This window comes from Lonchura striata, chromosome 22 (genome assembly GCF_046129695.1).
Source record: "Lonchura striata isolate bLonStr1 chromosome 22, bLonStr1.mat, whole genome shotgun sequence".
NCBI classification, from domain to species: Eukaryota; Metazoa; Chordata; class Aves; order Passeriformes; family Estrildidae; genus Lonchura; species Lonchura striata.
In genome coordinates, this window is record NC_134624.1 from 1033229 (window position 1) to 1049009 (window position 15781).

The window sequence follows — 15781 nt, forward strand, 5'->3', positions numbered from 1 at the left end:
ATGTGTCCTGAAAAGGCACATGGGATCTCACTAACAACCCTCTGCATTTAGAGCAGGATTTTGCCCTAACAGATGATCCTGACATTCTTAAAAGTGACGGTGCCCTTTTGCAGTGTGTTTTAAGCACATGTGTGCTGACACCTCCATGTGTTGACCAGGCTGGAGTCAGCCTTGTGCCTCAGTCCCCACGGCAGAGCTGTGCTGCCTTGTCTTTTCCTGGCTTTGCCCACCTCAGAGCACACAGAACTGTCAAAACCTACTTAATACACATTGACTTAATGGGAGTTGTGCAGCAAAGTGCTGCTGGGTGCTTGGAAGGCAAAGTCTGTGCAGAGGATTCATTACTCCTGGATTGCAATTAATGATAATTAAAAAAAAAAAAAAAAGAGAGAGAGAGAAGGTTTTGTATTGAGAGTTATGCTGGATGTCAGAATTAACATCTCATTGAATTATCAAAGCTTTCAAGCAGTGGGTGGTGGAGAGTGGCTTGGGGCTTGCAAATAGGTCAGAGAAAGAGCTGGTTGCTAAATATCTGATAGAAACTTTCCACTGGGGAAGAAAATCTTGCTGATTTGATGAAATAGGAACAATTCTTGGGAGGATATATATTCCCTTAAAACGTATGGAAAAAGCAGGCATGGAGGCTGGGCTGCCTGCATGCGACCTGGGTTCTGTGGCTTGCTCCCTGGGGATCCCTCCTGCTCACATATGCATTACTCCCCTTCTCACTGCAAAATGAGAACACAAAAAGAAGGGAAGCGTGAACATTTTGGTGGCGTGGTGCCAGCCAGGTTTGCTCTGTGCCTTTGGCAGCTCCAGCTGAACGCCCTTGAAAGCAGCCATCGGTTTTTTGGGGGCTTGGGTTTTGGGTTCAGCCGGGGATGGTTTGGGTCCGGTGCTCTGGGCTGTGGAGCACTTGCAACTCTGTGTGACATCAACAGGGGGAGCGGCAGGTCCTGCGGAACTGTCCCTGCGCCGGGCCGGGGACGTGCCATCCCCCGGTCCTTGCACCAGCATCCTCCAGCCCTTTCACCCGGCATCCTCCATCCCCTTCAACCAGCATCCTCCATCCCCTTCATCCAGCATCCCCCTTCATCCAGCATCCAGCATCCCCTTCATCCAGCATCCCCCTTCACCCGGCATCCTCCATCCCCTTCATCCAGCATCCTTCATCCCCTTCATCCAGCATCTTCCATCCCCTTCATCCAGCATCCTCCATCCCCTTCATCCAGCATCCAGCATCCCCTTCATCCAGCATCCTCCAGCCCCTTCAACCAGCATCCCCCTTCATCCAGCATCCCCCTTCATCCAGCATCCAGCATCCCCTTCATCCAGCATCCTCCATCCCCTTCATCCAGCATCCCCTCGATCCAACATTCTCCATCCCCTTCATCCAGCATCCTCCATCCCCTTCACCCAGCATCTCCCACAGCCTTTCTCCAGTGTTGACTCCAGCCTTCAACCCAGCCTTCTCCTGGCAGCTGGGGGAGCTGCCAGTGGTTTTCACCTAGGTGGGAATTCATGCCTCATGTTTTCTTGCCCCTGCTGCCACTGGGATGTGGCATTACCATGAAGGCTCTGGGTTGTGTGTGCCCATAATTTGGCAGAGGCAGTAAAATTTATTGCTGTGGCTTTTTGTACTGATTCTCATAATAATTCAGCACTGAAATCAGCCAGCTGGGCAGATCGACTGTTTTTGCATTGTGATCCCACCTCCAAAAGGGGTGGTCAGTCCTTTTTCATGTGTCCTGCTCGGTTAAAGATGCCCAAGAACCTCTGACACTGCCAGGACCTTCTTGTCTCCCTCCTTTGTTGGGGTGACAGCAGAGGATAAAGAGATGGAAGAGTGACATGCTTAACCTGCTCCTCCCAAGCAGAGATGAGAATGTAATAGTTTGGGAATCAGATGAGCAGATCTGGCATCCTGTGCTGGTCCTTGTGGGGAGCAGCCCTGAGCTGAGAGGTGGGCACAGCATCCCTCCTTTGGCTCCTGAGGCTGTGCAACTTCTATTTCAAACTAACGAATTTCTTTGTTCCAGGCAACTCTTTCCTTAATCTTTCCTCTGCTCGGTTTCTTCTTCCTGTTCCCATAGACAACAACCTTGTGTGAACTGCTGGAGGAGACAGTGGCTCAGCAAACCCTCCTGCCTCCCTGCCAGCTGTGTTCCCCCTGATCAGAGGGACACTCTGCTCCCGTGGGGAGCGATGGGCTAGTGGCAATTATGGAAAGCAGATCTCAGAAAGGCTTGTCTCTGTGGGGGGAAGTGGTGCAGCAGAGCTGCTGGGGAATAATAATTCTATTAGTATGCAGGAATAAAGTCCTGTTTATTTCTGAGAAGGGCGTGGGTATGGGGGAAGAGCAGTGAGTGATTGCAGAACAATTATCCCACAGCAGCTATGCTGGGCAGTGGAGGCAACTCCTAAATATTGTGCTAGAGAAGGATTGGCAGCCTAGACCATGTGGTGGGTGAAGGTGGGGCTGTCCCATCCCAAAGGACGCTTGGTCAGTGGGGCTGTCCCATCCCAAAGGACACTTGTCAGCATCCATTGGCTTCTGCAGGAACAAGAGATGATGCACTCACCTGGCAGTGGCACACACCTGCGGGCAGGGCGGGGCAGCCGAGAGCCACCAAGCTCCCGGTGCTCGGTCCCTTCCCGCGGGGGGATGTGTAGGGATGCTGCCGCTGCTGCCCGCGGCTCTGCCCGGCCCACCCAGCTCCTCCAGCACATCCCAGCCTTGCTTCCACGTGCCTTTGTGTTGATCGGAGCGGCGTTCTCGCACCGCGCGGGGCTGGCAGCGCATTCCCCCTGGTCCAGCAGCCGCGGAGCGGCGATCCCCCAGCCGGGCTCCGCGGATAATGAATATCCGTGTCACCGTGCTTCCTCCCCGGTCGCTGCTCCGGGACCGGGGGGGCTTGGTCAATGTCAGTGCCGGTGTGGAGCCTGGGGAGCCCAGGTGTCATTGTCCTTGTGGCAGCCCTGCTGGTGGGGAGAGCTCCTCTCCATCCCCGGGAGAGGAGCGGCACAAAGCCTCACACCTCACACCTCCTTTTAAAGGAGGCGGGCAGGGCACGCCGATGCAGGCGGCTGCATCCCCGACCTGCCAGCCCCTCCAGAGCCCCGCAAGGAGCAGCACTCCTTCCCGAGGACCGCTTTGTGCCCGATGCCATTCCCCGGCGCCTTCCTCGTTGTTTCCCAAAACTGGGGAGGATGGGGGGAAATTTAATTTTTCTAATAAAAATTCTAAACACGACAGAAAGTTAAAGCCTTTAAAACCCTGTATCCTGACAAATCGAGCAGGCACGCCCCCCTGAGAAAGGCAGCCGGCGTCCGCCCGCGGCGCTGCCGGGGGCACGGCAGCTCCGGCCCGGCGCCCCTCACGGCCGCACAATGCCGCCCCCTCCCCGCCGCGCACCGCCCCCCGGCCCGCCCCCGCCCGGCGCTGATTGGCTGCGCCGCGCCGTCAGGTAGGGCGGGCGCGGCGCTGATTGGGCGCGGCGGCGCGGGGCGGGGCGGGCGCGGCGCTGTCAGCCGGGGCGCGGCGCGGCGGGAGCCGCCGGAGGGGCGCAGGGCGCGGGCGCGGCATGGCTGGCTGAGGCGGCGGGAGGAGCCGCCGCCGCCCGGCGCCGCTCCCGGCCGCGCTCGGTGCGTGTGCGAGCGCCCGCGTCCATGAGCGAGTGCATGGCGGAGCCCCGCGCCGCACCATGAGGCGCCGGCCGAGCACCGCGCTCGCCCTGCTGTGCCTCGCCGCCCTCCTGGCCGCCGCCACCGCCGCGCTGCCCGCCGGCGCCGCGCCGCCCGCCGAGCCCGGCAGCGGCAGCGGCGGCCCCGCTGAGAGCAGCCTGGGCACGCTGCCGCCCGCACGGCCCCGCGGCACCGCCGCGCCCGCACGGGGCAGCCCGGCGCCGCCGCCGGAGGAGGAGGAGGCGGTGGCGGAGGAGGAGGAAGAGGAGCAGCAGCAGCAGCAGGAGGAGGAGGAGGCGGCTGCGGACAGCGGCCCCGCAGGTGAGCGGCCCGGGGAGCGGGACGGGGCTGCGCCCCATCCTCCGCTGGGCGGACAAAGGCGCGGCCGGGGCCGGGCGGCGGCTGCCCGGGCCCCTCCGGCTGCGGCGACCCCCGTGCGGGGCGGGCGGAGCGAGCTCCGCGCCGCGGGACCCCCCGAGCATCGCCCGGCCCGGCCTCCCCGCGGGGCCGGGTGCGGGCTGGAGGGGCCGCTGTGCCTTGCCGGGGCTGTTACCGGGGCTGTTACCAGTGCTTTGGGGGCAGGTGCTGGCCCAGGCTCCCCGGAGCGTCCTTCAGGCTGTGGTCCCTGGCATGCACCGTGCTCCCGGTGGAGGAGATGCAGACAGGTCCTTCCCATCACCTTGCATCCAGGCGGTGTCCAGCAGTGTGGGTGCTGCCCTCGGGCATCCCCCGATGGGACTTTGTAGGTCGAGTTGCTCCGCAACCATCAAGCGTGCCTGGTGTCCTACCTCGACGTGCTGGCAGCAGAGAGAGAGCAGGATTAGTGATGACTTGGGGTCACCAGAGCCCGTGTTCTTACCAGTGTCAGGAGGTGTGTTTGCAGCTCAGAGGGTGCTGGGGTGCTCACATGGTATCTGATGAGTGTGCAAGGACAGAAATGAGCCCCAACTTCATCTGTGCTGGAAATGATGAGTCTCAGTGCATCCTGTGCGAGGCCGCATCCTGCCCCTGTGGTGATCAGAGCTGAGCAAGGTGCTATGGCAACAGGAAAACATGGAATTATCAATGGAAGGTGTAAGGAGGGGAGAGGTGAAGGTGGATGTGAGGGCTGTGCTCTCAGGTGAGGCTCCTTCTGGATGTAGTACACACTGACAGCACTGGTCACTTGCTGGGAGGTGAAACACTGATGTTCTTCAAAGCTGAGATTTCAGTTTACCTATAGATTAACTAGGCATAACTGTGCTGGACTCCAAGGATGGAGCTTTGTCCACTTATTTTACTGGAGAACTTGGCTTCACTCTGCAGTTCCAAAGCTGTATCTTCAAACACATGCAAATACTATATCACTGTTTCTTTCCTGTTTTATATTTATTTTTTTCTCTTTGCCTGGAAGATGTTTGGCTTAAGTACGTTAAGCTTCCTCTGATGTGAAACGGATGCAGTCTGTTCTGGTAGTGTTAGCAGTCTGAACAAGGGGATTAATCAACTTTTTTCATTTGATCTGAAATAAAATCAACTGAAGATCTGGAATTGCTTGTTTTTGAGACTTTAATTTGCTTTTTTCTGTTGAGGTTTCTCTCTTTGCTTTTTCTAGAAGAAACAGAACGGCTTAAGATTGGGAATTGCTGATAAAGGCAGGATAAGTTGAATGTTCTTAAAGCAAAAGCAGTTTCTTCTTTGTGCCTGATCGTACAGAATGGACTGAGCAGCTCAGTGCAGCACAGTGCGACCCTCTGGGTGCTAACCAGGGGATCCACATTCACATCCTGAACTTCCTCCAGCATATTTCCCTCTCTGACCTCTGTGCTGTGTTTATTTCCATTGGTATCCATTAGTATCCATTGGCACTGGGTCTCCCACCCTGAGCTCCAAAGGCTTCATCAAGAGCATCTCCTGCAAGGCAGTGACAAGTGCATGAGGTGGCTGGTTTAGCAGTGGCTTTGGGATGCTCCCAGATTCCATGGAGGATGCTTACATAACCTCCTCTATGTCTTCTGCCATTGCAGTTTCAGAGATGGAAATCTGGGCAATTCTGTGTCTAATCCCTGTGCTCCCATGGGCTGCCCTCACCCCTGTGCTTCAGTTCTCACTCGGGAAAAGGGAGCACTGAGGATGAGCACTCCCCCCCACCACCCCTGCGTGTGCTGAGGCTGTATTGAAGAGGCCAACATCACCCTTTGGAGTTTTAACGTGCTAATTATTAATGGCTACAGCCACTTAATCACAAAATTGCTCTCTGGTGCCTTACACTGTGGTGATGGCCAGGGCAGGAGCACATGGGCAGATTGTGTTCTCCAGGAGGCCAGGTTGTTAGTCCTGAGCGTGACAGGTTGAGATTAGCCCTGATTGAAGGGGGGAGTGCTGCTGTGCTCCAGAGCTGGGCAGGTTTTAGGGCACCTGAGGGTGGATGAGACAGCATCAGGAGGAGATGCTGGGCTTGGCAGCATCCTCTGTGTGATGGGGGAGCCTGGGGTGGATGGTACAGCCGTGCTCTGTGTGGGTTTTGTGGGGTTTTCTGTGCTGTCCCATCTGCTGTGAGCTGTGCAGAGGTTTGCTCTCAAAGGCTGTTAAGCACCAAAGCCACAGCAAAGCCAGTGGACATAATGGGCTTAGCTGAAACCCTCAGTTTGCTTTAACTCGAGCATGTTTTCAACATCACTTTTCCAACTCAGTAGGTAATTAATGCGTTATGTGCTCTGTTGCATTAAACAAATGGGCCTTTTCTCATGCACATTATTAGGAAGGCTTCCCTTAATGTTCACAGCATTATCACTGATAAGAGGTTGGTGTGAGAGGCATCAGGGCCAGTGGTGTTCAAAGCTACCAAGATTTCAGTTCTGACTTTGGTGCATTTCTCATTCCGATTTAGGAAGCGCTTCAGTTTTCCTCGAGCTGCCTGTTTGCTCTGTTCTTGTCCTCCTCCTTTTTCGAGTTTCATGATGTTTATTTTTCTTTCCAAGCCTGTGATCATGTTAAAATCCTGGATTTTGTTTCTAAGGGAAGTAAATTGCTAATCCTTATGTTTGTGGAGACAAGCTTAGAGGTATCCCCCGCCTTATCACCAAAGCCTTCAGCACCCAGTGTTGAGAGTCTGCCTCCTCCTTTAATCCCCAACAGTCTCATTTTAAGCAGGAGCTGAGCTTTGCTGGCTTGGGAATGGCTGCTCATCGGGTGGATGCTTGTTTTGGAGCAGACATGCAGCTGCTGTGGCCAGCATGGTCCTGGTTGGACTTTCCCTGCCTACGGAACAAAAATCCTCAATTCCACATGGTTCTTAGTTGAGTAATATGGGTTTCTTTGAAGGACATTTTGTTCTGTCTCTCTTCCTGCCCCATGCACAGCAGGTAGGTGGGCTGAAAAACCCAAATGTCCTTTCACAGCCATGCTGTGCTGGCTCAGCAGGAGAGCTGCACCCAAACCCGGGGTATTGGTGTCTTCTCTCCTCCCTGGTGTTTTATCATGCCTCACCAGCTCCCAGAGGTGACATTGGGTCTGACTCCTCACCTCTGCACCACCTAGGAGGGGACAGTGAACAATTTCTGCTGCAGCCACAGGGCCGGAAATGCAGGTGGCTTGGAGCATTAACCACGGGAAGGTGTCACATGGAAATGTGTGAAAGCTGAGTCAGTGACTGATGGGTCCCCAGCTGCTGGCGTGGGGCCACCTCGGGCTGGGGTGCTGCTGCTCAGATGGAGGAGGTGCAGCCAGAGCCCCTGCATGGGTGGTGGCTGCAGCTTTGTGTGGGATTAGCTGATGGGTTTAGCTTGTGAAGAGGAGCCTGGCAAATCCCTGGGGGCGTTGGGATGACCTGAGTAATTGTCTGGGCACAGGGGAGGTGACAGGTTGAGGAGGGGAGCTGGCTTCATCCAGCTGGAGAGATGGAGGGTTTTGCTTTTGTTGTGCAGGGCATGTGGAGAAAGGTCTGTGCATCCCCTTCTGGCAGGAGGTGTGGTGAGGGCAGGTCTGGGGGGTCCCCACAGCACTTACAGCATTGTTGTAGAGGAAAGACTCTTCCAGGCCATGGAGCCATCAGCAGCCAGACCCTGCCACGCTGGGGCTGTGCCCCTCGAGTGGTTGGGAGCTCTCAAATCCTGGTAGGACAGAAACAGCTGAGTTGTTGAAGGTAGTTTCAGGATCTTGTGCCATCATCCCTTTTGCACCTCGAAGTGATTTCTCCTCTCATCCAGCCATTAGATCTTTTGGAAGAAGTCTTCCCACTGTGTATGGGTCCACCTGCCTGAATGCCCCTGCTCTGCCTCTGACCCTGTGGGGAACAAGCAGGAGCAGCCAGGGAGGGTGAGCTGGAGCTTTCCTCCTGCTCATTACTTGGGAAGGCAGCTTAAGCCTTCCTTGTTTGAGGGCTCAGGATTGTGTTCCATGTGGTTACAGAGATAACTTGTGTTCAAGGTGCTAGCAGGATTTAAATTTATTTAAAGAAATGGAAATGAAGGCATGGATGTGAAAGCTGAGGATAAGGAAGATGGTCTTGTTCCTCAGGATCAGCACAGGAGCAGCCAGGGCAGAGAGTTCCTTTTTTCCATCAAGTTTGTATCTTTGAGCTTTAAATAAAGACATGTTGCCCAGAGCAGAAAATGTCGCTCCCTTGCCTTCCTGCCTGCCTCCACGCTCCCATCTGAATCATTCTTGAATCAGATGCATCCTACTGTCCTGACTCAAGATTGTGATTCTGGGACATAGCAATGCTCATGAAAATCAGGATATTTCTGGGAGGATCTGTAGAACATCGTGGGTCTTGTTTGTTAGCTTCTCTCTGCTGAGATTTTGCTTTCTGTTTTTATTTTAAATGGTAGCTGAGATTCAGACATATCATCACTGAGGTGCCACTTGAAAAATGGCACCACCTCTGTGAGGTGATGCTATTTACCTGGTTGCTGTTGGTCATACCCAAGCACCAGCCTGTGGGGAAGCAAACTGGAGCACTGAAACAAGAGGTTTGTCTGAGGCTGTGTGGTGGCAGATGTCCCAGCTCCTTTGCTGCAGGCCCTGTGAGGGTGGCTGGGACAGGTGGGAGTGCTGGGGTCTGACCAAAAACACTCTTGTGACACAGACTGGGATTTGCACAGGGTGCAAAGGTTGTGCCTGTTCAGACAGCTGGGAAATGTGTGGGCAAGCGTGGCATGGGCTTCCTGGACAGCAACTGGTCCTGCCCTTGGAGCATCATCCTGATGCTGCCTGTTCTCCCCAAGGCACCCTGACCCTGCCTGGCTGTGCCACAGGGGACAGGACTGCTGTGGTCAAGGAGTGATGGTGTCGTGGGCTACGCCCAGGTGTGACCTCGGGGTGTGTGACCCCATCCCTGAGGGCACTGTGGTCCTTGTGATGCTCCAGTGTGGCCCTGCAGGTGGCTGCAGCATCCTGGGATCTGCCCATGTGGGTGGCAGCGATGGTGGGCACTGAGCGTGTGGCACTGATGGTGAGCAGCATGAGGACGGGGACATCCAGGACATCCCATGCCCCACGGCTGTGGGCACAGGAGCACAGAGCAAGCTGTTCCCGAGGAGCTGAGGTCCTGGATGTGAAGTTCTGCTGAAGACTCCAGAGGTTTCCTGACGAGAGCCCTATAAATACACGGGGCTGAGGCTCAGTGTGCTGGTGACATTTGTGGAGCTAATGCCAGCTGACTGTCAGGGAGCGCTGCTGCTGATCTGAGGTGCTCGCTGGTGCTTCCAAGAAGCAGCCGAGCTCTTCGTGGTGGTGTGAGGCATCTGCCAGCTTTGGGAATAAACCTGTGCCAAGGCCGGGTGCTGAAGGCAGGATCCTTTTACAGCCGTCTGGCTGGAAGGGAAGGCTCCTTCTGCTTTACCGCTGACAAGCACCTAAAAAAATAAAACAAAGGAATGATGGTGAGGAGCTGGATTTTTGTACAGCACCTTGATTGCACCTGAGACTTCACTGGGCTCTTGGATGATGATGGAGCAAGGTCTCGGACTTGTTTTAAAAGCCCTGGAAAGCTACAGGCTGTGTTGCCCTGGCAGGTGCTGCATGTCTGAGCTCAACAGGACTGCCTTGTGCAGTGAGGCATCGCTAGGTGGGAGTGGGCCCAGAGGGGCACAGTCTGGCACTTTATAATTGGTTGGGGATATTAATATATTTTATGAGCTAAAGGCTAGATTGCAATCCAGCCATCTGCCCTGCCTTGGGGAGTCGTGTGTCTCCAGCACCCCAGGAGAACAGAACCACTTGCAATTGAGTCTCATTAAACTGGCTAAAACCCAGATTTCTGGTTCACAGGAAATTATTTGCCTCTTTTTTTTTTTTTTTTTTTTTTTTTTTTTTTTTTTTGACTTTTGGGTTGTATCAGACTGAAATGGAGTGGTTGTTCTTGCTTTGCTTCTGCTCAAGCTTCCAATGAGCTCAGTGAGTGTCCTGTGCCTTGAGGCTGCCCTGTGAGATTGTTGTGCCTGGGGCTAAACCCATCCCCAGTGAGGAGCTGGGGGCTGCTGGGTCCCTGCCAGGGGGAAATGCTCCCAAAATCACAGCAGGGCTTGTCTGGAAGGGTCTTTTATTGGATTAAAGCTTGTCAGTCTGGAAGCATTTCCAACAAGACATTCTAGACTTGGAATAATTGAACCTCATTTGTCTGGCAGAACATTTCCCCCCCTATTCAATGGGAAACTTCCCGATGGAGCAGGGCAGGCTGTCGCCTCTCCTGCCAGGGTCACTCAGTCCCGCATCCCTGCATGGAGGGATGCAGGAAAACGCTCCAGCTCCTGCATCCCAGCTGCGGGGCCGGCAGCAGCTTGCCTGGCTCCTCCTGTTGTCTCCAGCGATTGAATAAAGGCCGGGAGCAGGGAGGGGGCTGCTCCATCCGCCTGGTTTCCCGGGATTTCGCCTAGCTGCCTGGCAAGAATAGACCCTCCGGACACTGTAATTGCCTGCGGACCGATTGAGCTGCCCAAAGCGGCTCTTTTGTTGGAGGCTCAATTCCTCCCCTGCCCGGTGCTCATCTGGATCTTCCCGTGCAAAATTCCCCCTGCCCTCTGTCCCCAGGGTGCAGCAGGGTCGGGATGCTGTGCAGGCTGCCCCAGATTTGGCAGCAGCTCTGCTCCAGCCCTTCAGAGCTTTTCCCCCCTGCCCTGACTCTGGAAAAGATTTTGGAGGTCTCTGCTCCTCATTCACACACACAGCTCCTATTTCACTGAATGAGCTGCATGAACTAATCCAAATCCTTAGTTTGGTCTTGTGCTGCTTAAAGAAGGATTTTTTTCTTTTAATATATATTTCTGAACACCTGCTGTATGAATTAAAATTTGCCTTGTAAATGTAACCGATTCAGAGTCTAAGCATGAGCAATGGGCGTTTGCTTTTTGCCTGGAAAAAGAAAAAAGCAAAAACGCTAAAGGTTTTTTTCCTTCTGGCAACTTGGCTTTAAAGCAGAGAAGCCAAGACACTTCTTTTTAAACCATTTTTAATTCAGTTGCCCCCTGTTCTTATAAATAAGCCCCCAGAAACATGACAAGGCAAGCATCCCTGCTATTTATAGCTCTGCTCCACATGCCTGTTTTAAAAATCGGGCTGCTAAATGGCTCTGCAGCCTTTCAGCAAAAGGCCTAATGACACAGGCATTTTCTATGCATGGATGGGTGGGTGTTTAAAGGCTCTTGGTGCTGAGCCTTCACCCTGGGCAGGCAGGATGGTTTCTGCAGCAGGGAGATTTTTCCTGGGCAAAGGGGAGCCCCTTGGCACTGCCCCAACCCTGAGAAGGGGCTCTGGTGGGCTGCACCCCATGGCTCACCCCTGCTCCAGCCACTGGGGATGCTCCCAGCACGGTCAGTCCTTCCACCTGTCCCCCACACCTTGGCCCTCCTTGGGGTTACCATTAAACAAGATATATTGATATTCCCCAAGTTGTTTGGGTATTTTAAAAATAATTTGTTGAAGCTGCGTTAACCTTTCATTCTTTCTTTTTTTTTTCTCCTTTGTGGCATCACCTCTCTCTAATGGGAGGCTGCTGGTAACCTTTACCCGTTTAACTGGTCATGCCACTTCTCAGATGAATCTGCTTTATTCCTGGCAAATGATACAGCCACAGTTTTCAGGCAGCTTTACTCTATTTTGACTGACTGGCTGACTGTATTAACTGATAGTGCTGCTTGGGCTGCTTTGATCCTGTATTATTTATGGAAATGATGGCACATAACTCTGTGTAGCTGATTAATGCTGCGTGTATTTTTAATATGCTAGTTCTCCTGTTTGATCTGTGCTAAATGATTATTCTCTGATGTGTTCCTGGGTTCATATTGGCTCTTTATGAAAAGGAGATTGAAATGGACTGTTTGTTTTGTTGCCTTTTTTTTTTCCTCCCAGTGGTCTTATTGTGGGCTGGTTTTTCAGCTTTCACAGGTCGTTTTCCCCAGCAGGGCTCTGCCTGCCACATGGAGCACTTACACTTTATTGCTATTAATTTGAGCACTTTGTGACATTACTCTAAATTCATCCCTCAGTGTGCATTTGTGGGAAATTTTGAGATTTTACAAGGTGGAAAAACAACCTTTTAGGTGATGCTTAAGCCTTCTGTGTAGTTGCTGAATGAGATTGTGACTCTCACCCAATGGGACTCGGGTCCAGCAACACCTGAATGAGAAGAAAACCTGACTAAAATGGCAAGGGTGTAATTCATATTTTCTGTGCCCTGTCACAGGATGGCTGGGACTGGTTGCTATTAAGAAGATGACTTTAATTGCCAGGGATGTGTGTGCTTGACCCACAGCTTCCTCTCCTGCAGTGTGAGATGTGGTCATGGCTGGGGAGGGATCTGTGGGCAAAGCTGATGTTTCATCCCATGGCATGTGCAGTGCTGCTGGTGCAGATGTGCAGGAGGGAGGCTGATGTCCTTCATCCCTCCTCCAAAATCCACCCCCAGCACTAGATGTGGCTGACAGGGTGGAAACCAGGAGCTTGTTCCAGGAGAACCATCTGTGAGCTGGAGGATCAGCATTTCCCCTTCCCAGGGCCTAGTGGAAGGGAAGGAAGCTGATGATTTTTTCAATACATATTTTTTTCTTTTGTATTAACTGCTCATTTTCATGGCACAGGCAAGGGCTGTCTCCAAAGCCCTGCCCTTACCCTGCACATGGTCACATCTACCTTCTCCCTGGGCATGCTGTGTTCCAGCAGTAACAGGTTTGTGAGGATGCTTTCATGAGCAGTGCTGTAAAGGTGCAAAAGCAATGCTCACAACCTTTAAATGAAAGCTTTTCTTCCCCTCCTCTGAACAGTCCTTTTTGTCAAAATCAGCAAAATATATCTCTTTCTGCAAAAGATCCCATTTCCTTTAATGGGCTTTTCCATTGAAAACAGTTTAAACTTGATGTTCTGTTCCTTCCCTCCAAATTTTTCAAAGCTCCTTGGGCTATGAAAACTTCAATGATTCCATTTTCCTCCCCTCTATTAATATATATATATGTATATATTACTTTTTCTTCCTGCTAGCTAAAGCTCTTGCTTTTTATCCCAAAGCAAACATTATAGACTGGGTTTTAGGGTGTTTTTCCTCTGCCCCAAAATAGGCATGCTCTCTTGAGCAGTTATTTGGGGGAAAAAACCAGGGTGAATGCACCATGTTGGGCTCTGAGGGAGCAGGCAGGATTTCAGGATTTTTTTCCCTACAAAGCCAGCTGCCTTCCCAAAACACATCTCGATGGCAGATGGGTGACTAATGGGGCAGGGGCACCCACGCCTTCACCCTGTCCCAGGTTTGGAGCGTTCCTGGCTGGGAGGGGACAGGGAGCTTGCACAATGCCCCAGCTGGCAGCGCCTGCGGGGCGGGAGGAGGTGTTGCCATGCCCCCCTTCCCACCCCAAACTGCAGCCTGGCCTGTGGGGAGCTGGCCTGGGTGCAGTTAGGAACTCCAGGAGATCCCAAGGAGGATGTGCTCCAGTGGTTTGTCCAAGCTGGAAGGTGGTTGGAGTTGGAATGGAGCACACTGACCTGTTGGCTCCTGCCTGGGCTGGGTGTTTGCTGACTTGCTGCCAGCACAGCTCCTTTGCTGGAGCCTCTCCAGCTTTGTGCTCTGCCCTTCCCTGCCATGGCCAGCGGGGTTTTGCCCAGTCCCAGTACCTGAAGAAGGATCTGGGGGGGAATTTGCCATGTTTTCCAGCTTGACTTGAACATCAGTGCTCCCAGCACTCCCCTCCCTGTGAGCATCCATGCCAGGCTGAGATCTGCCCTGTGGGGTTTTCCAGCAATGCTCCCCCGTTCCAGGGCAGGGCTGGGGGTGCCCCAGTTTGGGTCTGGGGAGCTGTTGGGCTGTGTGGCATCACTGTGGCTCGCTCAGCATCCCCTGGGCCAGCTGGCACAGGGAGCAGATGGGGAGGTGGAGCTGGGTGCTCGGCCAGGTTTCAGGCTATGATAAAGTGAAGTGACGTAGAAAACTAAATACCTGTTATTGGAGAAAAGCAAACACTCACCTGCCTCCAGCCTTTCTCCCTTCAAGGGCAGGCTGCACTCCCTGGAAAAGATGTTCTCTTATTAATGTGCTCGCTTTCCTTTGGCTGTGTTGTTGAGAAATCCAAGTTTGACTCCAGATAATGAATGACAAACATTTATCTGGTCTTAACTATTTTTTTCTGAGAGGTTTTTTTTCCTCCTGGAAGTTTACAGTGAGTTGTTGACAGTGTGCCCTTTGACGTGGATTAGTGTTGACGCCTGGCAGTTGGATCTTCCCATCCTTTTCACATCTTGCTTGTTCCTTTCCAAGGGAAGCTTTTGTACATGTCTAATCCATTTAAAATGAAAGATAAACACCAAATGGACCAGTCTCTGAAGGGACAGTCAGTTACAGGAGTGGTACTGACTTCCCTGTGGAAGGCAGCGAGCTGTTTGGGATGGATGGAATGACAGGAGAGAGCCTTGCCCCCAGCACCTCATTTTGGTGTCAGGGGATGCTGAAGCAGTGGCTCTCCCTGATTTTTGGTTCACAGACCCCTTAAAAGCTTTCCAGGAAGTGTGTGGATGGTGAGTTCAAGTTCAGGGACTAGAGAGTTGATGCTCTCCTCTCTGCTTCACCACCCATGGTTTTGTGGTCCCTCTGAGAGGATCCCCTGTGTCCACTGTCAGGATGTACATGAGCTTTGTACATGAACTTTGCCTCAGAGCTGGCATCTTTCCCACCTGTATAACTGTAGTTCCAGGTGATGTATTTATATTTTCAGTGGGTGCAGTATTGGCCCTGTCAAAATAGAGTCTCAGGGCTGTGTCAGGTACTGGCAGCTCCCTGGGTTTGGTAGGATTTTGGATGCCTCTTCGCAGGTAAAGGGACTCAGATCCTCCTTTCACCTTGTTTCTTTCTGACAGCAGAGCTGGGGGAAGAGGAGGCCCTGCTTCTCCTGCAATGCCAAAACAGTCATTATGAAGCCCTCAAAAATGAGGAAATGGTCAAGATAGAAATGTCAACAAACCTCTCCTAGCTGACCCATTGGCTGCAGAGGAAGCTCTGTGGTTTTGTTTTTCTTTGGCTTGGGATCAGGCTTGGTTTTGCTAGCCCCAGCCTGAGTGTGCTGCTGTTGCTGAGGGTAATTCCACCTTGGTGATGCTGGAGGGCTCAGCTCTGCTTCTGCAAATCACTACTTTGATTTCAGCATCTTGGCTCAGACTTGGTCTCAGCATAGTGCCTGAGCTGTGGTGAGATGGGGAGGGCTGCACAGGGAGCCTGAAACCCTTGTGGCTGGCTGCCTCCCTCCTTCCTGTCATGCTTTTAAGGCTTTTGCCTATTTACAGAGGATTTGGGTGTTCTGTGGGACAGGGCTGTTGTCTGTTGTACTTCTCTGAATGACCTGGTATGTATTGTGGAGGTTTCAGAGAATAGGCTTTAAGTTACTGTTTGTTTGTGGTTGCTGAACTCGTGCTGTTTAATGGAAACATTTCCCTTTGGTAGGAGAACTATTGCTGGAAAGAAATACAGGTAATAAATACCTCGTGTCCGAGGCAGGAGCTGGGACAGGATGGAGCTGCAGTGTCCATCCACAGTGACTAAGCAGAGGGGAATGAAAAGCTGATGTTCTGCCCTGGCTGGAGTCATCCATGTGCTGCAGGGCTTGGGGCTCCAAGCAGAGGTGAGGGGGAGGCATGGGCTGGC

The 15781-nt window shown here is 52.9% G+C and overlaps 1 protein-coding gene across 1 annotated transcript in view; it reads left to right on the plus strand.

Annotated features, from left to right (window-relative positions):
- The first annotated feature begins 3704 nt into the window (after positions 1-3704).
- Positions 3705-15781, plus strand: part of MEGF9 (multiple EGF like domains 9) — a 48376-nt gene continuing 36299 nt past the window's right edge. Inside the window, exon 1 of the mRNA XM_077787952.1 lies at positions 3705-4005. Within this exon, the coding sequence (XP_077644078.1) occupies positions 3705-4005 (301 nt within the window). The remainder of the gene's footprint in view (positions 4006-15781) is intronic.